This window comes from Camarhynchus parvulus, chromosome 5 (genome assembly GCF_901933205.1).
Source record: "Camarhynchus parvulus chromosome 5, STF_HiC, whole genome shotgun sequence".
Lineage (NCBI taxonomy): Eukaryota > Metazoa > Chordata > Aves > Passeriformes > Thraupidae > Camarhynchus > Camarhynchus parvulus.
In genome coordinates, this window is record NC_044575.1 from 43,171,069 (window position 1) to 43,196,978 (window position 25,910).

The 25,910-nt window shown below is 37.9% G+C and overlaps 1 protein-coding gene across 9 annotated transcripts in view; it reads left to right on the forward strand.

Moving 5' to 3' along the window:
• FLRT2 (fibronectin leucine rich transmembrane protein 2) overlaps positions 1-25,588 on the forward strand; it is a 62,428-nt gene extending 36,840 nt beyond the window's left edge. For all 9 annotated transcript variants that reach the window (XM_030949376.1, XM_030949379.1, XM_030949381.1 and 6 more), the window contains one exon: positions 18,982-25,588. In XM_030949376.1, the coding sequence (XP_030805236.1) occupies positions 19,392-21,377 (1,986 nt within the window). In that variant the 5' untranslated portion in view covers positions 18,982-19,391 and the 3' untranslated portion in view covers positions 21,378-25,588. The remainder of the gene's footprint in view (positions 1-18,981) is intronic.
• The last annotated feature ends 322 nt before the right edge of the window (positions 25,589-25,910 follow it).

Here is a 25,910-nt window from a genome sequence, read left to right on the forward strand (position 1 = left end):
GACATATTAACACATGACATTGGGAAGAAAGTTACAATGGAGAATGTTTGGTTTGTGGGGGTTTTTTGGGTTTTTTTCCTTTTTTTTTTTCCTGTTGTTTTTTGGTTTGGTTTGGTTTGGGTTTTTTTTGGTTTTTTACAGAGAGAAAGAACATTCTCAAACTTCATTATCACATTGTGGCATCTGTTTTAAAAAATAAATATTTATCCACAAATCTTAGATATGTTTAGAAATATACCTGAAAACAAAAGAAAAAACAAACAAACAACATTTTACATCCTTTTTCTGATTTCTTCAAATGTACGTGCCATAACTTAGTCAGACTTCAATTTGAAGTGTCAAAATATTGTGCAATATGTTCTCAGCCAGACAAGCACAAGAAAATGGACATTTTCTTCACAGGAGAATTTGGCCTTGGAAGCAAAAATTCCTGAAAATGGGAGTGATATATTTGGATTCCTTTCCCCTTGCTTTTTGGACACATTTACATGAGTCTTGAGAAGAGCCTTAATAGTGAATTGTAAGCTGTTCTGTTGAGTTTGGCTTACACAGCTTTCTATGAGCGTTTCCACCAGAAAAATCAATCCTAGAAATTCTGAGAATTGAGCATGAACCCAAAAACTCTTCACGTGACTAATATGACCAACTGCAATTAATGACACTTCAATAGTAAACCATCTCAAAGCTGTAATTTATAGAAGACTTTATTGTACAATTCAAAATCATACATATATTTTAGAAAATCATAACATTTGATTCAAGAGCACTCCAGGAACAGAATAAAAGGTTATTCTTTTTTCGCTATTGCAATTTTTTGTCTCCATCTGAAGTCTAAGATTGCTCATCCAATGAATAGTAAAAAGAGTTGCAAGAAGTGGTGAAAGACAGAAAGATTATTTAACTTTGTCACAAAGTTGTCCACATGATAGAGCTGAATCAAGGATTTGGGGAAATCTGCAGCATTAGCAACATGAGGTTAATTTTTTTTGCTCATGTAATAAAACAATTGCCATGAATTCTACCATGTCTTATTCAGGCCACATCAAAACATGCCTGCTGTATAATCTAGGCACTTTAATCCATATGAGTCTCAATATGCCTGGTTTATATTTCTTTCTCTTCCTTCTGTGCATATTTGATATAGTATGAGCAACTATTCCTTGCAACTTTCTCTCTGCATAGTTATTCAAAAACCAAGAAGACAAATTCCCTCTGCAATTCAGAAAAAGCAGACTTGCAACTTTTTAGGATTTAGAAAGCCTTTTGTCACTACTGTCAGAGAGAGCAAGGTAAAACCAGAATGGTCACTTTAATAGTTGGTGCTTAAAACAAAGATGGATTTGAATAGTTGCCTTGGCTTTCTGCAGTGTATGTTTGTGCTGTTCTCTGCACAGCAGTATAGTTTCCAAGCTGTCTTAACCACAACATAAGGGGAAGCTGTGTACTTGTTTCCCCGTATCCTTGTAAATCATACTGTCTATTTGCATGCTTTCAAGAAACAAAAAATTTCTGCTAGTGCTTTTATTAAATTGAGTTCCCCCCTGTAACACCAGTCTTCTTCCCTCTACTGGCTTTGAGGGACTCTGTCTGAGGTTGGTAGTAAAGGCTAAAAGGAAAAAAACAAACAAAAATAACAAAGCTGGAACAGTCAAACCTCAGGCCATTAAGGGCCATGTCTTCAAAGCTGTATGTCTAAGCAGAGAGGACATGTGGTTTCATTGATTGAATGCAGAGCGAGAGACAGGAACTTGTAACTTTTAATTTTACTTGTGCTCCCGTCTCACTTTGCAACCCTTAAGCAAATTTATTCAACTCTGCAGAAGATCTAGCATTGTCTTTTGTGGAGTCACAACACCACTTCCAAAGGCCAAGGCAGATTTAGGCCACACTTTGAGTTGTACTCATTCTGGTCTGCTCCAAGGGGACAAGAAGGTTTCTTGAAGGTAGCTCAGAGTGACCGCCCAAGCTAGTGCTTGGGCGTGTTACTAAATCACAAACTTACTTGCTATCCTCAAGCCTTTGGCCTGACTCTCCCATATCCCATATCCTGGGTCTTATCCTGTATTTCTTGGGAAAGTCTGAGCTGCTTTTGATACCGGCTGTGCAGTTGAGCAGTGTCTGCAGTATGTATATTTACCATAGGGATGTATGCAATTCACAGCTGAACCCAGAACACGCAGCCCTGTGTCTCCATTTCTCAGTCTAAACTGAAAAATAAAAATTCTTTTTGAATTCCGGGAGGAGAATAATGATGCTTGCAGTGCTGTGACTTTGCCAGGGATCTTTAGCTAACCTTGGGAGCACAAGCAGCTGAAGCACATACTCTTATCTCCCTGGAGGAAACAGGGAGGGATTCACAGTGGGAAGAACAAACCATCCATCAGCTCCTGGCCAAGGTGTTACCTTTCAATGGTAGGGCTGCCTGTGAGAGCAGGAGTCTGGGCTCTGACCCAGGAGGTCAGCTCCAGGCCCACGCTGCCATAGCCTGTGGATGAACCCGGGAATTAGCTCCACTCCTGCTGACAGCCATCTGGTCAGAAGCAGGGCCAGTGCTCATGTTACAGGACTGATGCCTTGTGAAGGCTGACCTAGAACAGAGAGTAGATGGAGCTAAAGAATAAAGTAGATTTATTAAGAGGCCTCAAATAGATCCACCATGGGCAGCACAACCCAAAATGGCCACTAAATGGATGACCAGTCATGGGGTGTCACACTTCTATAAATTTTGGTCCATTATCGTATTGGAGCTAATTGTCCAATTACAGCTTTAGCCCATAAAGTCCCATTCTTCTTGTTTCCTCTCTGTGGTCCACCATTATTTATGCTCTTGTGCCTGAGATCTGGATTGGCTGTCCTTGGTCCCCAGCTAGAGAAGGAATTGTTTTGTCTACCTACTTTGTGAAGAGAGCTTACTATCCCCTAATATGAAGCCTAGGCTTACACACTAAAGCAGAATAGAATCTGAAAAATATAAGAGCTGAAACCTGAGGCATCATCTTCCCTAAGCTTGAAAACCCCAAACTGACATGAGTAAATGAGTGCTAGGGTGAATGTAATTGACTGTACCTGATATTAGCCAAAAAAAAAAAAAACAACTTCGCAAAGCCAGCGCATAACCATAGGAGACCTGACCTTTTAATTCCTTATTTTGAGCAGGGAAATCCAAAACCTTAAAAGTTTCAAAAAAAGAACGAGAAGAGGAAAACGTCCTCTGTTTCTACCATGATACTGGCTACTAAATGAAGACTTTTCTTTGCTTGTTGAACACAGGCAGCAGAGAACACTTAATCTTGTGAATTTTTGTTACATTTTGGTGAGATATCTGGGACATTCTACCCACACAACTTGATAGAGAATGCTGCTTTCAGGTGTTTAGCTTCATTTTACCTTTTATTATGCTCAGGAGAGGTAGAGTTGTCATAAATATTTAAGTGGGAAGCTACGTAAGATAATTGAATTAATCAGTCATTTTTTTACTTAATGCTCATACTGAGTTTAAGAAACACATCCACTGGTGTTATGTCTGATTATAGGTTCTGACTTGCAGCCTGATTTTACTGTGAATCTTAATATGCTTGTCATGTTTTTATGGCATTTTCTCCTTGAACCAGTGGGTCCAGAAGTACTTAAGCTTGTCTTCCCTGAGATGCAAAACTTTGTGATTATAGATATGAGAATAAGGATTGCAAATGTAAATGCTAAGGGATGTCCAGGCCACTATAGCATTTCTTAGAAAAATTAGTTACTTCATTGATTAAAAAGCACAATTTAGAGGTTCAGGGATATTCTACTTGCCAAACATTAGAAGGATGGTGTCATTTTCCATCCTGTCTTTATCTATGGCTTCTAACTCTAAGGTAGTTTTCATCCAAAGAGCTTGTCACAGAAAAAAATCAGCGTCTACCAACAAGAGAGACTGAAGACTGGAATTTTTTCTGTCAGTGGAGGGACACTAGTCTTTCCAAGCTCCCCTTTTAGAGGCCTGACTGTCTGCTTCTGGCTCAGTATTTAATCATAGGTTTGCCATCAGGAAAAAGAAATCGTCACACAAGCATTGCCTCCCCTTCGCTCCTCTTTGGACTCCACTTCTCCTAAGGAATAGCCTTAAGCTGCTGCCTCATTTTTTACCATACTTACAGATTGATGGCTGGACACTACTGTCCTAGTCTGGATTAGAAAGGATGATGAGAAAGGTGAATAATGCTGTATACAATGACAAGTATGACTGTGCCCAACAGATCCTGGGATAAAATTATGGTTTAGGAATAAAGCAGTATTTGAACTCTCACGGCCGTGTTAACATTCTGAGATGATATTTACTATCAGTAATTGATGCAAAAGCTGACCTGACTCCCTAAGAGAGAGGTTGCAAATATAACATGGAAAGAAATATATCTTCTGGGATCACAAATTTTTAACCTCATTTTTTTAGACAAGAAAATAAACAATTCTTGTTGGCTGTTACAAAGCATTTACTAAGTGCCAGTACCACAGCTGTCAAGAAACCATATCTGGATTTTATTTCCTTATTTTTAGGACATTCAAACAGGAAGAAAGTAATGATTGTTTAGAAAATAGACTATAAATTTTATGATTATTATTGCTTAGGTGTAGAGTAGTGGCAGAGAGTAGTGGAAGTTTTTGAAGAGTTCATCCACAAAAATGGGAACAACATTGGTCATGATGGATGTTGATGTGTTATGGATGGTGAAAGAATGGAATCAAGCGCAATATCAGAAGAAAAGTGGTGGTTATCCTCTGCTTTTGTTTCTCTTTATCACTATATTTATTCTGAAATTTTCTTTGTAATAAGTATCTTATTTAGAAAGGGAGACATTTTTTCTAAACTGTCCTTACACTGAAACACAAGTAAAGTTACGGATTCTATGCTAGTGGAAGATGAGGATATTTCTAAATATCTACTTCAAAGGAGGTGAAGTGAGATGGTGAGCAAGTCTTTCTTCAAAGGATTGTGTTTGACAACCTTCCCAGCAGTCAAAAAGGAAACGACATAACCTAGAAAGTTCACAGACTTCATATAGAGTTTATATAGCAGCTGATTGGATGACCTCTTTCACCAAAGTTTCACTGAGAAGAAAGATCCCATTTATATAATACAAAGAATACAAACGGAATAGAAAAAAAAAAGACATTTATACAAAAATTAGCTAAATAAAAATTACAGGTGTGTTCTAACTGAACCCCTGGATTCAAAACAGTCAGAATTTCAAGTCAATGCAATTTTATATACAGATATTTTGGCTTCGGTTGGGTTTTTCTGTATAGGAAAGGTGCAGAGGTCATTGAAGAAAAGTATATAAAACATGATGATATGTTTCAGTTCCTTCTGTGGTCACTACTTCACTCCTTACAGTTTGCAGTCCTCTAAAGCTAAAGCAGAACATTGCTATTTAGGGAACCAGAACTTAGCCCTCGAAGCACGTTTTTGCATCATCATTTTACCATTTTATTTTCTTACTTGCCTTAAAAACTCATGGTCTTAAAAGCAAAATAGAGCAGTAAAGTCACCCTCCTTGTTGCATTTGGAATGCTCCTGAGAATACATTATTTGGTCAGTTTAGGTTTAACATTATATTTCTAGCCATTAGGAAATACCCAGAATTTCAAAATGCAGATTTTGAGCTGTTTCAATGACTTTTAAGCTTTCAGATACATTTTGGGATACCACCAGATCTAATTTCTGTCTCAGATACTCTGGGAATGTAATGGACAGTCCATGCATGCTGCATTTCTGTTGTTACACTCAGTCCCTAGTTCAGACCATAAGGTATGACTGACTAAAACAAGCAATTCTCAGCTGAGACAGACCAACAGTCCATCTATCTCAGTGTTTTGCCTCCAACAAGAAATTGTTGCAGTTGCTTTTTGCCATCCAGTTTCCCCCCTGTACACATCCAGAAGTGCCTGAAATAGTGGAACTAGACATATTAGAGGATGCATCTCTTTCTCGTCTCTTTAAGGGAACCTATTTAAAGACCAATTTATTGTGGAACCATTTCCACAGAAATTTTCACTTCACTATCTACTATGTAAAGGAACCTTACTAATTTTAATGAGTCACAGTTTCTCTTGGTATTCAAAATATAATTTTTATGCAAGAATTTTCCTAATTCCATTCTTCTTGTGAGGCAGTGTGAGTCAGAAGCTTCCCAGGTGGAGACTGGTATTTGCAGTTAATTTGCTGCAGGTACCTATTAAAATCACCTCACATTGTCTTTTGTTCCAGTGCAACTCAGTGATTTCTGGGAAGTGAACTCAGAGAGTGACCAGAACAGCCACAGTGACTGTGTTTAAACAGTGACTGTGTTTAGTCAGTCCTTATCTGTGCTTTGAAAGGAGTTTGTTATACATAATAATAACGAACACTATTGCTTTGACAAGATTTCCTCCTTCATATAAGCCCTAAGCAGAAGATTTGAATAATTTTTTTTTAAAGAGGGCTAATGCTTGAAGTATTTTCAGATTTTTTTTCCTCTTGAATACAGGATGGTTTTCTATTTCACTGGAGCAGAGGAGGGCAATATCTCCCAAGAGACTTAAAAGCCTTGAAGGTAGTTGCTGCCAGGGTGGGTTTGTTTGAGCATGTGTCTGGATGGAGCATGCAGCAGCATCTCTAACGATGTATGGTGTTAGGAAATAAAGTTTATTTTAATTCAAATAGGAAGGAAAGAATTTTTTAAATAATACTTTACAGTAGACAAACTCAGGTGTTGTGGGCTGAACTCTTATGAGTCAATAATTCTAATCCATTGGAATAACTATAATTGTTTTAATTTTTGTCCTTTACTACTTTACACTACTTTTTGAGTTAAAGTCAGCTATTTGCAGTAATGGGTCAGAGATGTCTAGATAAATTTGAAGTGAAATGTCTGACAAATTCTTGCCAGATCCAAACTGAAGCTGTATGGGGGTGGTGGTAGTGATGGGTGAAGCTTCAGATGACTTCTCCCCTTCATATTTATTCTAATCGCCAGTGCCCCTTTCTTGTCTGAGCTGTGTATTCTACATAACACAACACAGATGCAGTAGCCCAAAGACAGAGGTGGAGTAAAAAGGGATTTGCACTAAAAGAAAATTTCCTTTGAGTAATCAAAGCAACATCTGCGGTTAGTGAAGTTCTCAAAATCCACTTTCCAGGCTGTTTATAGGCTCTGCTGCCATTCATGTCTTTGTAACGCAGAGGATTTTGATATTTTTCCTCGTCTGCTCTGCTTCCATGTATGTATCCAGTGTATGCCATGAAACAGGAAGGTGCAAGCCCATGCCTGCTCTTTTGCATGTAGCAACAGCAATATTTCTGTGGCCATCCAAGTTGATTTGTATTTAAATTCTCTTCATTTATAACCCCCTATAAAAAGGAACATGTAGAGGTCAGAGTGGATGAGCAAAGGAAATACTGCTGAAAACACCATAGATTGCATGTACTGTCTTTGTACCCTACATCAATGGGTTATGCCAGTTATGTGCCTTATTAGCAGAAGTGTAAGTAAAGAACCTGCGCATTTAGTATGTAAAATTTTGGTGTAGACACAAATCAAAATCTGAGATTTCCCATACTTACAAAAATACTTGTATTAGGGACCTACCTCGGTTTTTAGTACAAAGAAAAACCCACCAGCAAATCCCCAAATCGTGTAGCAGATCTTTATATGTAGTTCATTTAAAGTACCTAGAGGTCTGCATAGAAAACATGAGTGTCGTCTTATTTGATTCATGCAGTGACCTGAAAAAATAGAGTGCTCGCAAACAAAAGAAAACAATAATTGCATTTTTGAGCAGGCATATTTTTCTGCCTGCGGAATAGCTTAAAACTCTCTCACTTTTTCTTTATATATTTCTCTGTCTGGCTCGCTCTCAGGTTTTATTGTGCACTGCCTCTCTGCCTTTCTGAGCTCATTTGAGGGGTCCAGTTTTATATAAGCACAAAATGCTGATAATATTTTTTGATTCCTTGCAATAACAACTGTGCTGAAAAGTAACACAAGGACACATGTTCACATATTGATAAGGACTCTGCTGCCTGGAATTATTTGGCACATATCAGGTGGAATTTGCATTTGAGCTGAAGGCCAACTCCAGGCTTCTGCACCTCTTACAACCCACTTAAAAGCTGCTAAGAGAGTTTAAGTGGTTTGCAAGTATCTTGTTGGCTGTCTACACATGGCTAAAAATAACCTACCATGAATCCTTAATGGCAGAACACTATGGTTTTTTGATTTACTCCTGGTTTATATCATTTTTAGGCCTCCTGGCAATTTTGATTAACTGATGCAACACACACAGACCTCAAAGGTAAAGGGAAGAAGTGGAAAAACAAAGCAGAATTGCTTTCTGTGTTCTTTTCTATCTTTGTCAGAATTTGTTCAACATAAAGGCTTTGAACTTTATAGTTGAAATAAACCTAGTCAAGCTCTTTTAAAAATGTTTTAGAGAAGTTATTGAGAAAATATAATGATAGAAGCTTCAGGACAGAATGGCAGGGCTTTATTCTGTTTTGAGCTGCTTCTTCATAGATGCACAAATATGGCAGACTCCTGTGCTTCTACTCTCTACACTGTGGACAAAATTAGACCTATTGCCATTACTTTCTCAGTTCATGGTCAGAAGATTTGTGATTGACCTGATACACCTGATTTGGTGTATCAGGTCAAACTATTCACACAGAATATTTGATCCTACAGTCATCAGCATGGGGCAGAATAAAAATTGGCTGGAGTAACACATCCAGCTTCTGGAAATGATGTCTGTTTGGCTCTGCTTTGTCTTTGAGCACCTTCTGTGTTGGCAGAATCTCTGCTCCTTCAATGAAATAGTACACCAGAAGGAAGACTGAAAAATGACTTAAATCACAACTGCAGATGTAAATACCATTTCTTCTCTGCTCTGTCTCTTCTTCCCCAGGGAACAGAGCTGCTGCCAGAAATTAAAGGCAGATAGTTTCTTGGTTGATGTAAACTGTTGCAGTCAGTGTTTAAACGAATCATCGGTTCTCCTTCATCCTGCAGGAACAGCGCTCTTGCTGGCTAACACTGCCTGTATGTATTATTTTGTAATCCCTTAAGAGTTCTCGGGAGATTGTTGTGGATTCTCTCACAGCTGAGAATCATTGGCTTAGAAATGTCTATTTACTATTTCTAGCTTGGTCTTATTTCTACTTGTACCTAAAACTGAAGCTGCCCTGTGTTAAATTCTGTCCCACGCAGCCTTCTTTTCTCAAAGAACTTTTAAGATTAAATTGGACATCTGAATGGCTCTTGGGGACAGGTAGTAGTGTAGCCTTTCACTAAATGAGAACCAAATCAGAGGAAAGTGACAAAAAAAGTTTACTCCCTGTCAGAATCAAGACCTGGGAAAGACTCACATCCCCATTGCTACAAAGAAATTCTTAAATCCTATAATCCTTTTAATCCTCAAATGTATACATTTTTTGGATATGTGCTTGACCAGCAACACTAAAAAGAGACAACAGGACTCTCTCACTGAAAATAGTTATTATCATAGATTTACTGGAATCTTGAATGACAATTAGCAAAAAATAAATAGCAGAACCAAACAAAAGTAAGTCAGGTAAAAAAATCTGCTAATGGTCTGTACTCTTGGTAAACTCTTCTCTCCTACTGCCTCTGGTGTTTCTTTCCTCTCTGTACTCAGGAAATCACTGGGTTTACTGGTGTCCAGATAACCAGTGTATGGACGTTTTTGTTTTGCTATAAGGAAGTTACAGTTGCAGCTATACCTTTAGTGTTTAATATAACTGATTTTTTTTTCTGATGATATGTAGGAGCACAAGTTGTTTCCTGTATGAAGTGCTGTGTCATATCTGGTGCAGTGAGATTATTGCACTTTCTCCACCTGTGCATACGGAAAAGTGTAATTGGATCACTGGGAAAAGATAACAAATCCAGATCCCCAGGCTCTTGTCAGGCACTGTTGATGCTGAGATATTGTACAGTTGATAAATAATTCAGCTATTTAGCTGAACAGGAATTTCAGAGGCTTAGCTGTACATTCTTCATCCATCATCTTAATATCTTTCTCCTTTTCTGATAAGTGGCTATCTGATGACAATGATTTAAGAATTTTGTTTGATAACCTTCTATTTGCCTGTTACAGGGACTGTCACATAAGCAAGATTTCTTCTAGATCTGGGGAACATCTTTTGTTCACTGCCCTCATAAGAGACTATACCATACATGACAGGTTCTCTGAAGCAGAAGTTAAGTGTGCAAACAACTTTAATAATCCTTCTTGATAGCTCCTAAGAAGTGTTTATGGAGTAGTTCTTAGAGCTGTGAAGGAGCAGCATGCTAAGTAATATTAAAATAGGAAGGAGAGACCTCCATCTGCCTTTGTTGGAAAGATGAACATATGATGACACTTTCAACTTTATTTATATTGAGGTGTCTGAGAAGTTGAGGGGTGGCTCCTTCCATATTTTCCTTCCAGGCCATATGCTCCAAGTATAGAAGACAAGAATATGACATGTCACACTCATTTGTCTGAGATCCTGAAGGAATGTTAACCCACAAGGTGAAGTGACGCCGTACAGGATCTCATCAATGATGTAGCACCATGCAACACGTTTGAAATGTGTCAAAATGTTGTCTCCAAAGCAGCAATGCTTCACTGCTTAGGTCACTAAAAGCAGCTTTCTCAAATTCTCCACAGATGTTTTGCCAGGCTGCCCACATATCTCTAGATAAAAGCAAACTGTTTGCTTCACAGTGTAGAATAATTTATAGGTAGGGACCAATTTGTTTGCAAAGAAACAGCAGGTTGCCATCAGTTTTTCTTAGTACAAAATGCATTATGCTAACCACAGTACAGATTGTATGTGTTCCAAAAGGGGAATTATTTGAAATTAGTTTAGTATTAATAGTTTTTCTCAAACAGTCATGTCCAGTTTTATCAAGGAAAGCTGTAAGCCCTCTGGAAAATGGTCAAGAAGGCAAAGAAAGATTATCTTTCTATTTCTTTCACTGTGTTAAGTGCAGCTGTCCAGAGGCAGATAATTCCACAACAATTTTCACAGTTTTAAATTGTGGAATGTAAACACTATTTTACAAATGCTTTTATAAAGTAGAATTGTGTCCAAACCTATGTTTTCGAGTAAAAAATTCAATTTTTTATTCTTCCCCTGTTGTTTTTTCTCTCTCTGTCTCTGGTCACAAAGGACCAGAAAACATTGGACCTCAGGCACATTTCCTATTGAAAACATTATCAGAACTGACAAACCTACATGCAGGTTTTTGGCTTCAGTGAAATAATATATTTTAATGAAAATGTATTTTGTTGAAATGTTCAGGATAGCTCCTCATGTGAGTTTCTTTTCATCTGCCATTTCCAATTTTCTCAAACCAACTTCACATCTTCACATGGTACATTGCTGAGTTGTGGAGTCCTAGATGAGATCCATCAAAACTATTTTACCTAAGATATGAGAACAGCTTTTGGGGATGAAAGACTAGGGAATTAATTTACTGCCATACTAAGCAGATCATTCTGTTTGACAAATTTGTTAAGTTTTGAACACTGCAGCATTAGACTGGTGAAAAATTAAAGTAGGCCTTGGGGCAAGGTTAATAGAGACACCAATAACCTTTTGCTAGTAGGTGCAATACTGCATTTAATATGAGTCCTGAAGGTGATCATCTGTTCCTCTTTGCCCACTGGAGTGAAAATATCATGATGGTCACCATCTGGAGTAGTTTTTCAGCAATCAGCAATTTTATAATGAAGGCAGGGATATTTCCCTATAAAAATATGCTTGGGCTGTCAATGACTTTTGCTGCCTTGAAGTCCTACACAACTTAGAAGCTCACATTGGTTAAAAACCTGGAATTCTGCACCTTTTCTTCTTCCTTGTGTTCTGTGATGGAGTCCTGTCTGCTCATGTATAGGCAATTAAAGATTTTACTTTTTAATTTGCCATGTGTATCCTCATTAACTTTTATTCTAACAGCTACAATTAGTTGCAATATTAGGCTTGGATTTTTCTTACATTAGAATTCAGGACTCCACAGGCAGGATATTCTTGGTGTCAATTTTCCATTTCTAGAACTCCTGAGATGAAATGATCAATAGAAGTAGGTCCATGCCAGATTAATTCATGCATACAGTCATTCACATAAGACTGGATGGTATGACAAACCGAAACATGAATTTGGATAGACATCTTTCCCACTAGACTTTCTACAGTATTTCATTGATGGGTTTTATTATTAAAAGTAGTCTTATTTTTAAAACTATTTAATAACAAAATTTGTATTTACCTATGTGTGTGCGAGCAAGGACTTTTTTTTTGCCACAGGCTGCAAACACAGTTGTTTTTGGGCTCAGAAGTTTATCAGTTTTCACAGATGAGGTAGTCTTGATGAAGTTGTGCAATGTCAAATTTTCAGAATAACTTCCTTCTATTACTACTCAGTGACTGTTAAACACAGGAATGAAGATAACATTAGTCTAGGTAGTCTCCACACCTGAACTTTGGCACTTCAGCACCCATTTATGGAGAAGTGTGAGGAGCTGAGCAGGATGTGTCGCACAGCACAGTGCCTGGCAGGATGACTGGCAGCCTTGAATTCATGGCCCCACCTGAGGCATTAATGCTATTGATCGTGTAGCTATTTCAGCTCTGCTTCCTGGAGTACAGCAGTCACTCTAGTGATTATGTCTTGTAGTAGGTTCTCTCTCTTGACCTGTTTCTGATTCTTATTACTGCAAGGAAAAAATCTGTTCTATCTGAGCTTTTTCCCCCAAAAACCTATCAATTTTCCATTATTTGTTCTCTTTTGTCTCCCTCCCTCTTACATGCCTCCTCATGCCTGTGAAGCAATTTCACTCTGCAGTAACCCACAAGTAAAGAAGTCTTGAACTATGAAGCTGGGAATAGTGTTTTTATAAGAATACATGAACATTAATTTTCCCAGTAACCAAGTCCTATACAACTCAGTTTGTCAGGTGTGTAACAGAGATACCATCAAACAAGTCAGCAGTCACAGACAGCTTTGAAGAAGAAGTGTGTGCAAATGTGTGAGGACAGACATAGTGGGAAGAAAACAAGTCCCACATTTATTTATTTATTTGTTTATTCAGGGGAGAGAAAGTTTCCTGCTGGATTAGCTCCCTCTCCTGGCAGTCAAGAATTGGGCTGTTTCAGAGTTCTGTTGAACCTGTACACTACCCAAAATTCCAAAGACAAAGCTCTTGTTCACTATAATAGCATGTCTTTTTTAAAAGGGATTTCCTGAAGCCTGCATCCTTCTGGACAATGTGTCCGCATAATAATTTGCAGGAATGTAGCTAGAAAGAGAAAAAAGGCTTGGAGGGCCAGAAGATTACAGAAGAACCAGAAAGAGAAGGATGGCAAATGATGTCTTTACACTGGTTGTTGCAAGATGTACCACTCTAAATTTTCTCCTGTCTCCACCAAGGCAGGTCCAAATCAATTGCACTTGCATCCTCAGGCTGCCTGATCTGAGGTTTTGAGAATAATTATAAATGCAAGTTGACAAGTAAAACCAGAAACATCCTGATCAGAGTAGAAAAAAGCAGAGGAGTTCAGATGTGTACATTTGCTGAATCATTTTGCTAACAATATTGCAAAGAGAGTAACGCCTTTCTCTGCCGAAATCTGTTCATATAGACTTCAGTTTTCTGTAACAATGTACAGATACACTATAAGGTTTCCTTCCTATACTAGCGACTCCCCATTATCCTGCCATCAATACTTATTTTAGAAGAGGGCACCAAGGATGTTTTCTTCCTCTCTATCTCTTTTTCTTCGCCTCTTTTTCTTCCTCCTTACCTCTTCCTCTTACATAATACACACTCATAGCTATGAAGCAGCCAGTACAGCAGGGATGCAAAAAAGGCTTCCTATAAAAGGAGTTTGATTCCATTTTCCCCATGCCTTTGATGCAGAGATTACAGACTCTTACTAAAATATGAGCACAAAGTTAGAACCCAAGTAACTCATAGAGAAATATATACAGCAAACTATCACCCAAGGCTCCTAATCATTAAAAAAAAAAAAAAAAACAACAACAAAAAAACCAAAAACCAAAACACCAGGGTATTCACTAATGTGTGCACTCACAGATATGAGCTCTACTTGTATGGAAAAAAGACATATGTCAGGTGTTATTCTGTAATTTTTCTTGTTACCACTTGATAGATACACAGGGACATTTTTCTTAAGAACAAGAAGCTCTGTACTAGATTTCATATGAAAGGAATTAGATTTGTTTTCTGTTTGTCACTCAATTCCAGACATAATAGTTTTGTACTTACTGTGTATTATAATTATGTAGAGTAAGATTATATGACTTGATTATAACCCTGGTCTGCAGTACAGCCAAGAAAATTTATCCCAAATGGTTTAGTGCTAAGAGTCACTGACTGTAATAGTGAAAAGACTAAGTATGACTGTTTGGTTTTGGCTTTGCTTGCCTTTTAATTTATGTTGCATGACGCTCAGGCCCAGATAAACAGATGAACTGCTGGGAAAAGTGATGCAAACTTGTTAGGCTATCAGAGAAAAAAAGGCCTGGATTCCTTTGACCTATTTTTTTATTATTTTCAGTATTCCTTGAAGGAAAGAATATCCAAGCATTCTTAATTTTATTACCTCTGAAAAATTTGTAGCCTTAATATAAACCATGATTAGGCTAATGAAGACAGAAAACCTGGCTTTAGGAACACCTCAGAACTCTGTGCTTATAGGTAACCAATGTTGCCATAGGTAACATTCCTATGCAGGCTTGGTTCCACATGTTATCTTCTCCCTTTATTCTCTGTTATCTTCCCTGAATATCACTAGGTTCTCAGGCAGCCACAGGGACCTGACTGCATGTTTGGAAGACTGCAGAATGAAAAATGGGAAAGATGATTCTGAGGGAGCTTTGGAGATTCTTTAGACAGCGTAGGCAGAGCCACTGAGGCAGTAGACCAGTCGTGAGGTAGGAAAAAGTTCCTTAAGCAGACTACTAGTGAGATGATTTTTTTTTTCCCCTAGATGCCACAAATTTATAATTGAACATCACTTTCGGTAATATATTAATTATTGCATGGCTATGCAGTGTGACAAAGGCTGGAAGTTGTATGGAGGATTCTGACCAGTAAAGGTACGACTAATAAGGAACTTTTACCTTCCCAACATGCAGCCAGATGTTTCAACCTTTAAAACATCTTTAAGCGAAACACCTTATATTTAACCCAGAACATAAAGACAGAATTTTTCTTTTCCAGCTAGCATCAGCCAAAAGGGAGTTTAAACAAGGCAGGTTTGAAAAAAGACAGTGAGATAAAAATGTTGATCAGAAATGCATTGTAAGTTATGAAAACAAATATTTCCATTGATTGCAGGAACTCCTAAGCCAAATTTTCAGACTTGGCCACCTAAAACGTGATATTTTCTCATCTATTTCAAAGCAGTTTTCTTAACTTCATTGTATCATTCCTTAAATTCTAATGGGATTTAAGATCCTGGCTGCAGTAAGGTAGGAAATGTCTTACACACTTGGAAGACACAACTTGTGTCTAAGGAGGATATAGTGAGAAATAATAGAAATCAAGTGTACAGGGGAGTAAATAGAAACAAAAATTACCAAATTGTTGATGGACAGATGTGTTATTATGTTATTATTGAGGCGCTTGCCTGATAATTTCTTAAATGTTAAGTTAATTGTGACACTTGCCTTCTTCTCTACCTAGACTGGTTCATAGAACTTTCTCATTTCAAATAAGCAAAGTTATTGCCACCTATGGCTTATCAGTCAAATCTCAAGATTTACAATCACAATAGCTAAGGAATGCCTTTAATTCCTCCACTTCCAAATTTCTACTTCTGAAAAAATCAGTAAATTTGTAGAGAGACTCAATTTAGTATTTGCAGTCATATTGAAAACAGAGCTTGCTTTAGGAAGCCAGCATGCCAGGAATGGTGGGGAGAGGGGAAGTTGAGTGATTCTGCCTGCCTTTAGTTTTGGCAGTTTACTGAAGAAAAAAACTGTTTATACTTTTCTAGCCCTTTGGAGTTTAAGTTCAAAAAGTTTCTCTTTTTTTAATCAAGTAGATTTCCAACTCTTCAATCTTTTTAATGTCTTTGGGGTTGAGATTTCTGACACACAGGACTCACTTTTGCATTAGGGTCCCTGAGATATGCCGAAAAGTACAGCAACTCTGAGCCCTATTTTAAGTTAGTATTAAGCAGTTGTAAAAGACTACCAAAGAAAAACCCTTCCCAAAAAAGTAATTTAAATACATTCAGTTTTATCCTTACTTCCTCATTCTTTACCTCTGCCACACCACAGTCAACCATGAGGTCATAAATATCTAGTTAGATATGTCCTTGTACTCTTGTTTAGTACAATCAAGAGTAGTCCCAAACACATATAATCTGTACTGGATTTTTTGTATCACTTTATTAAGGACTGTTATCTAGAGTTTAGGATACTAGCATTAATAAGAGGACTACCTTTCTTTCCATCATGAGGGAAGAAAACAGGGAAGTTTTAACAGATTTCTAATAGCAAAATCCATGTAACAAGAAAAGGAGAGAAACTCCAGAATCTGCTTAAGTTACTGTCCAATCAAAGCTCTTTTTCTTGTAATATCTAATGAGAAATGCTGTGTGCTTGACCTAATATATCTGAACCATTACTGAAATCTTTAATTCAGGTGCCACATCTACTTAGGTGAGAAGTATACTGTACAGAGTACTAGAATGAGGTGAATGCATAAATCAGTTTTAATATGACAGTCCCTTCTTAGGATATTCCCAGCAAACCAGGAACTGCAGCTGCCTGTGGCTGCATGTTCTTAGCTGGGCTTTGTATTGTACCCAGGAGTGAAGTAAAACTTAATCAGTAACTGGACTTAGACTCGGAAGTGAGCTTAGTGCAGGGTATTGGATCTGTGAGGAGGTACAGGCTATCTCTCTCTGACAATGACAGGAAAGTGAGAGAACAACTATTATTCCTCTCTGTGGTCCTGAGCATCTCGGAGGATGCTCTGCATATCCATTCTCATTTTAAAAGAGAGTGTCATGACGGATCAGAGCACTGTGATCTAGATGGGAGCCAGGCCATATTAAAGGTGGATAAACTGTCACACTTAGGCTCATGTTAGAATGTAATCCTGTTAAGAGTTTCTCTACAGTATCACGTCATCTGGCATAATTGGAAAGAAATCAGTCTTGACTGAAATATGCCTGTGAGAGAGTAAACCATGAACAGTGGGGTACCTAATCTTACTGTTTCTATAAAAGGACAATACATTATAGGCTGTATTACAGTATTACATTTAAATATCTTTAAAATTTGAATTCAAAATGATAAACAGGATTTTTCAGGATCTCACTTTTTTATCTCCAGCTGTTTTAACCTTGAGTGTGATATCTGATGATGCCCTAAATAAATACAGTAATCTGCAAGTGCAAGGTTGAAAGGTTAGAACAGTTTGACTCCTAAGGATGCTTTCTACACTACCAGTCCATGGGATTCCCAAAAAGTAGCATCAGGGACATGTTTTAAACTGCACAGCTGTATCAGACTAACAAGGTTTTATGTATGAAAAGTAAGTTTCTTTCTGAATGACCTGGATGTTCTTAATTTGTTTAAATAAATATAAATATAAATATAATAATAAAAAAGAAAATAAAAAAAAAATCAACCGCTATTAAGAAACAGGATTTTTGTTCACTAAAATTCTATTTTCTTGAAATCCTAGCCTGAGCTTTGATTTGGATAAACAAAACCTGGAAAATTACTGTGCTTATGTCACTGTAATTGAAGACCCTGAGATCTGCACGTGCTTTGTACTTGCCAAGGCTGATATCCTTCATTAGGTCCAGCTATGCATTTGGAGGGGAGGATGGGGTGACAATCATTGGAAACAACCTATAACAAGATAAGACAGCATCAAACAACACAGTACCTTTCGTTGCATGCTTTGGAGAGTGGGAATGTTTGGTTATAGATCTGAATAATAAATAGTAGCTGTGAACATAAAAAGTATGCTTACAAGATGAAAATACACATTAAGGAACTCAGCTATACTAAAGTTAACACACTTGTTTATGTAGCCATTCAAAGATAACTGTGTAGCAAAATTAAAAGCCATATCTAACCTTTATGGTTTCAAAGGAAGTGTTCTGCAAAACTGCCACAGTTTGAGCTGATCTCCTGAAACAATAACTTAGCAAATGTGAGCCTGTTTCATTTAGTGGAAAGCAAGTTGTGGAATCTATTGACAGCACTGTTCACATCAGAACCAATATCAAGATGATAGTTTTAGCGAGTACATGCCTTACAGCAGGGTATCTTATATTCATGGACTACCATACTTGTTTAAAAGACTCTTCTCATAAGTCTCTAATTCATTAGAGCAAGACAAAATAATCTGGCAGTGTGCATTAATTTGGACAGTATATGTAATGGTATTACAGAAATAGAAGCAGAATATTCCAGAGTCTGGTAGAAAATGAAAAAAACATAGAATGTGATTAAATAATACAGCCCACAGTCTACTCTGTCAGGCATCAGTGAATAGTAGTCATTGAAGTCAGTGGTTCTGCAAAAGTAAAATAATTACCTGAGCAAAAATTTCCAGTTAAATGGTTTAGGTTTTTGGGTTGTTTTTAGTTCTAAAATTTTAAACAGACTGTGAGAGGACAAAGACTGGAGGTATAGTATGCAAATGAAAGTAATAGATCTAGCCTTCACTGAAGTCACAGAAATTCCTTCAGTCATTGCAATGACTTTGCATCAAATCTATTTCAAGACTATTTAGCAGTAATATTAAGCTAATGTTTAATATTAATGCCTTTTTTTCCCTCCCTTTTTTTTTCCCCCGAAATCCATAAAGAGCTCAGCCTTAGAATAGTCTTCTAATGGGCTTAATCTTCCCTATTAAACGTTTCATGCTATTCAGCTTTTTCATTTCTCTTTCCTTCCACAGGCAGACCAGATCTGGCAGATAGTGAATATGAGGACTTTGCTGACTTCAGAAAGCTGACAGAAGCCAACAGACTTCAGTGAAATACACCTCCAAGCACAGAGACCTTTGGTAGCTTTAAAGTAACCTGTGGTTCATTTGCAAAGACATGGCTACTGGTTCTTTCAGCACACATGGAGGAAGGCAGCAAACATTGTAACCCTGGCTAATAAGACTGTGTTTTCCTTATCAGAAGTAGGAGGCAGGCCAATTATAAAAGGATTACTTTATGCTTAGCCTCCAAGACTTTAACTCTGGCCTGAACACTGGACATAAAGAGAAGCCAATTTTAATGACCTGAGATTTTGTTACCTGTGCATTATTATCGTTATCAGTTCTTAAACACTTTGGTACTTTATTTCTTTAAATTAGAAATGGGTTTGTGGACTAAAATGTGGCCCACAGATTGGGCTTTTCTCATGAAATTATGGCTTATCTTTTCCCTGGGGCTCTACATACAGGTCTCCAAAACTCTGGCCTGCCCAAAAGTTTGCCGCTGTGACCGAAACTTTGTCTACTGTAATGAACGAAGCTTGACCTCAGTGCCTCTTGGGATACCGGAGGGTGTAACCGTCCTCTACCTCCATAATAACCAAATTAATAATGCTGGATTTCCTGCAGAGTTGCACAATGTCCAGTCTGTGCACACAGTCTACCTGTATGGCAATCAATTGGACGAATTCCCCATGAACCTGCCCAAGAATGTCAGGGTTCTCCACCTGCAGGAAAACAACATTCAGACCATTTCACGTGCTGCTCTTGCTCAGCTTTTGAAGCTGGAAGAACTGCACCTGGATGACAACTCCATCTCCACTGTTGGCGTTGAGGATGGGGCATTCCAGGAAGCCATCAGCCTCAAGCTTCTGTTCTTGTCCAAGAATCACTTAAGCAGTGTTCCAGTAGGCCTTCCGCTGGACTTACAAGAACTTCGCGTAGACGAAAACCGAATTGCCGTCATTTCAGACCTGGCCTTCCAGAATCTTACAAGTCTGGAGCGTCTGATCTTGGATGGCAATCTCCTCACTAATAAAGGCATAGCTGAAGGCACTTTTAGCCACCTCTCCAAGCTCAAGGAATTCTCAATAGTTCGGAATTCACTGACTCACCCTCCTCCTGATCTTCCAGGTACACATCTGCTAAGACTTTACTTGCAGGACAACCAGATAACCCATATACCACTTACAGCCTTTTCAAACCTCCACAAACTGGAACGTCTTGATATTTCCAACAATCAACTTCGGATGTTGGCAAAGGGAGTATTTGATAATCTCCATAGCCTGAGACAACTCACTGTAAGGAATAATCCCTGGTTGTGTGACTGCAGCATTAAGTGGGTCACTGAATGGCTCAAATTTATTCCTGCTTCCATCAATGTACGTGGTTTTATGTGCCAGGGACCAGAGCAGGTCCGAGGTATGGCAGTCAGGGAGCTCAATATGAATATGTTGTCATGCCCCACCACCACCCCTGGTCTGCCACTTATCATCACCCCAGTCCCAGCTACAACCATGCCAACTACATTAGTTCCCAGCCCATCATTTCCTCCCTCAAGTAGTAAATATAATCCTCTCACTCCCATCATAGCCACACTCCCCACTGTGCCTGACAGGGAGGACAGAGAAAGGGTGACACCTCCTTTGTCTGACTGGATTCAGCTCTCCATCCACTTTGTGAATGACACTTGCATCCAAGTCAACTGGATGTCACTTTTTACCGTGATGGCATATAAACTCACATGGGTTAAAATGGGCCATAGTCTGGTAGGAGGAATTGTTCATGAACGAATAATTAGTGGTGAGAAGCAGCAATCAAGCTTGGTAAATCTGGAGCCCAAATCCACTTACCGGATTTGTTTGGTTCCACTGGATGCTTATAACAACTACCGGACTGGAGAAGACACTGTCTGTTCAGAAGCCACAACCAAGGCTTCCTTTTTCAATGGCAGTAACATCCCTTCCAGCCATGAGCAGACGACTTCTCAGAACCTAGGCTCCCCATTTCTGCTGGCAGGGTTGATTGGGGGTGCAGTGATATTTGTCCTCGTGGTCTTGCTCAGCATTTTTTGCTGGCACATGCACAAAAAAGGTCGTTACACCTCCCAGAAGTGGAAATATAACCGGGGCCGTCGGAAAGACGACTACTGTGAGGCAGGGACCAAGAAGGACAACTCCATCCTGGAGATGACGGAAACCAGCTTCCAGATTGTCTCCTTAAATAATGATCAGCTCCTTAAAGGAGATTTCAGACTGCAGCCCATTTATACCCCAAACGGGGGCATTAACTACACAGACTGCCACATCCCCAACAACATGCGATACTGCAACAGCAACGTCTCAGACCTGGAGCACTGTCATACGTGATAGTGAGAGACCATGGGGGTCTCTAGGACAAGGAGAAAAAACTCTAGAAAAAATAAGCCCCCCAAGAATAATGAAAAAAATTACATTTGATAAATGTTACACAGATGCATTTATGCATTTGAATACTCTGTAATTTATACGGTGTACTATATAATGGGATTTAAAAAAAAAGTGCTATCTTTTCTATTTCAAGTTAATTGCAAATGGTTTTGTAACTCTTTGCTTTTTAAATCTTTAAAAACTATTGCTGAGTACTGTACAGGGTTGTACAATAAGAACCCAATGTCATGGCAAAGGAAAGAATGACTCATTCTTCAAACATTAACCACTTTGCTGTCGAAGTAGTCTGAGGGATGTAAAGTTTCTAGGTGTCCTGGAATACAGGAAAATAAGTGCATATTAAAACAGGGTCACTAGGAACAGATAAAAGCAATGCAGATGAAATGGGCACAACTGTTCTGACTTGAACCCAGCATTTGCTGTTGAGCTTCAAACAATTGCAAATATATCCCTTCCTCTTTGTCAGGTCTGCACTTCTCTCCTCCAGCTGAAAGCTGGAGTTCTGAGTGCTGCCAAAAAAGCTACTCTCTTGTTTGATTAGTTTTCTTTCAATCGACTTGGAATAGGAAATGTGGAAAGAACTCGGTGTCAAACTCAAAGTGGCCTTGATTTCTATTTGCAAAAGTTGCTCAAAAAATGTCCCCAATACTATATAATTTATCTCAGAAACTGTTTGCGCTTTTCATTAGGATTAAGAAGCTTTAGGCATTCTCTGACCCTTCTCAGTGGGAGATGAAGGTTATGTAACAGTACATAACAGAGAGCTGTCAGTAAGTTGCACCTCTTAATAGAGCATCATTTGTTGACATAGCATGTTCAGGTAAGGCCAGAATGAGGGAAATTCTGAGTGCTCCCAGCTCTGCAGTACTCATGTATGTGTTCATGTAATTTGAAATCTAAAAGTGCATATTGCTGAAAATGTGCAAAATATAGAGGCAATGGAAAGGTTTTGTTAATAATTTGTATGGTTCAAGCCTTGTTTGACTTAAGGGCCTGAGTTATGTTCACTATGGAGAAATAGGAGAAAAAAAAAGACAAAAAGAGAAAACAAACAAGAAATATATTGTAAAAAATTATTTCATTCTGGGAAGACCTAGAGGGCTATTATAAACTGAAATATCTTCAGTGGGGAAAATCATGTACAAATCTTTGTGGGTTTTGTTTGTTTGTTTGTTTTGCTTTTTTTCCTTCCCAATTAAAGTATACAGAGACTGACATTAGCTAAGCATTTGATTGACTGGGGAATTTTGAGAACACAGGTACACAGTGTCCCTCTGAATTACCCTTCTTTTACCTTAAGCATTTTCGAGTTTTCCATAATGATTTCTGCTTCACAAGTGGTAGCTGGGTTTAGAATTTGTTTTTTTATACCCTCAGATTCTTCTCAGTCCTTGAGCTTTACATGCATCATGCAAAATATCACGCTTGTATTAAAACCATAATGCAGCTCTCAAAATTATGTAATATTTCACCCACTCTGCAAAATCAGTGACTTGCAAGAAATGTGGTGGAATCTAATTATTTGGGGTTTTTTCAGTTTCCTTTTTTAATGTAGCTAATTTTCTCCTGAGCTTGGGGACAAGCTAAAGTTACATAACATCGGGGGAAAAAAATAAAAGAAAAAAGATAGTGACAAAACTTCCCAGAGGTAGTAGGGAACCAAAGAGAGAAAGCTTTACGGTGATCACCAAGGGATAGAGAGAAAATTTCTGCATGTGGATTTGAAGTAAAGGCTGAAGCACCTTCACAGTGGAATGCTTGGACTTTTCACTTTATGAAGCTCCTTATGCTGGAAGAGAGGGTTTTAATCCTTTCCTTCACTCATTTCACTCAACCCATTCTTGAAACTCAGCAGTCTATGAGCATGTATTTTCTGTAATTCAGATTACATGATAACACTAATTGTCTGCAATGACAAAATGAACCCAGTTATGATTGATGGCAAAGTACAAGCATTTTGTAAGGAACCACATCCTCCCAGCAACACCTTTTAAAATCACATTATGAAATTCCAGTCTATATTCTATATATTAGCTATTTTCTCCATCTATAGCGGGTATTCTAAGCAACCTGTGTGGCTGCTGTAATAGATAAGTCACTAAAATTTGGCTGATTAAAAGTTTACCATACAATTTCAAATAGCATAATTCTAGGTAGAATTGTCTATGCAAAGTGGACGGGTTTTTTCTGTCATCTATTTACTGATGATAAGGTTTATCCTTCTGGGGTTTGTTTTTTTGTTTTGGTGGTTTTGGGGGTTTTTTTTATTTGTTTTGTTTTGTTTAACATATTTCAGATGTCACAGCTCAAAAGACAAGCAGCAAACAGTTGTGCTTCTGCACGCTTCTGTTGAATGCTGGAGTTTGCTTGAAGTTAAGCAGAGCCAGTGATTCCCATTGGATGTGGACATAGTATTTAATTTCAATGAAATAACTAGTTGGACATTTGGTTTCAAAAGGCCTCATTTGAAAGTACAAGCTGACTAGTATTTACTGATGCAGGAGGAATCTTCTGTTCTAGACTCCAGTATACTATAGGCACCTTATTCATAGCAATATTCAGGGAGTTTGGCCTGTACTGTGGGTGAATGATCCACAAGCCCAACCTGATGACAACAAATCTGGTTACTTATAGAATAGGGTGAAAAGAGAAGGCATTCACAAACTGGTCATTTTGATCTTGAATTATGAAACATATATATGTATGTGTATATATATATATGTAAACTATGACTCACTTACCTAGATCAAAAATCACAATGATATTAAAGATAGCCTACTCTAATCTTCTCTTCAGTATGAAAAAAAAAAATCATTTTGTATGTGATACTGACAAAAGTTTCTTTACTATAAAGGCTTTTCTGAAAAAACATTGCTAGCACCTTATACCAAAATTTCTGGATAGAGCTGGGAATATTATCTAAAAAAATTCGGAGTTGTAGTCAACTGAAGGGTCATATCTGCAATTTGAAGAATGTTTCTTCCTATGTAATTGTTCCTTAACTCCAAAAGGGTTAATGTATTTCAACCTACAACAGAATTTGGGACTTCTCAAAACATCTGGGTTTTCATTTCAGTTCCCACCTACATAAGCACTTAGCAAGTAAACTTCACTTGGTAAAGTATGTAGAAAAAGTCAGAGTTAAAAATGGACAACAATCTTTTGGCAATATAAAGTTTAAGACTAGTAGCTTTTTCCTTGGGCTTTGTAAAACTCGGGTGATCTTCACTTAGGGCAGATATCCAACCGCATATAATAACTAAAGCCTATAGAGCAGAAGTGCCAAATATGTATATGTGCAACTCACTCAAAATGTTCACTTCTAAGTCCTGATTTGATCAAGTTCATTGGATCTAGGGACAATTCTTTTTTTTCAGTCAAAATATCACCCATCTTCCATTATATACTGCTAATAGTTGACACAGACATGCAGAAAGATTGGTGTAGAATAAAATAAGCATTTAAGTGAAATTGTGTTAAAGAAGTATCACAACACTGCAGTTCCCAGTACTTGACTTCCTTCTGAAGACGTATATATTTACAAACAGGTCCTAATTTTCATGGATTCTATCACTTTAATAAGTGCTACTTGCATGTGGCTTGCTAGCAGAACAAACACCAGATTAATGCATGGACTTTGTGTTAACAGGTTCTTATTGGAACATTATTACTGAATTTCTTTATAAGAATATTTAGGGAATAAGCTACTTTCATCCGAAAAGATACTAGCAGTTTTCCATGTAACCCAATAAAGGACTACAGTGAATATCATGAAAAACAGAAAAATGAAGTAGCATATGATATTTGCTACTAGAGTAATTCAACTATATTTTTCTCGGAAGAATTTTCTTTTTTTCATGAGAACAAGTTTCTCCCTCTGAAAAATTTATTAATTTAAATTTTGCAAACAGAAAAACTTCATGCATAGTGATATTATTGTTTTAAGGGTCTACATAAGGCACTTTAATAAAGGCATTGAAGTGAAAGTTCAGTCTCAGCTTTTGACAGTAAAGTGGTTAATTCCCATTGAATTCTACATTTATAGTACTTCTTCACCTTAAATTTAACATGGAGATATTAAAGTTTTTTTTCTTTAGAACATGAGAATAATGGTTTTACACATGACTTATCTTTACAGCTCAGTGGAAAAACAAAACAGAAGTGAGTGCCAAAACCAAAAGTTACTGGCTCTGAACCTCATCAAATCCTGCCTGATGCTCTCTTCTAAACACAGAGATAATCCTAGGAAGCTGATGATCACTCCTTTCCTGAACTCTATTGAACAGGGCACTTTGTATCCCAGATGATACTACAGGCAATATTGAAGCATTTGGCATTAAACTTTTGTACAGCAGAGAATGTTTTACTCTTTAAAAGGACGCTGGCTAGTAGTCCATACGGAAAACTAGCACAGAAGAGATTTGCAACCTTTTATTACACTGGGGCTCTGTGGAAATGTGCCTCACGAGAGCT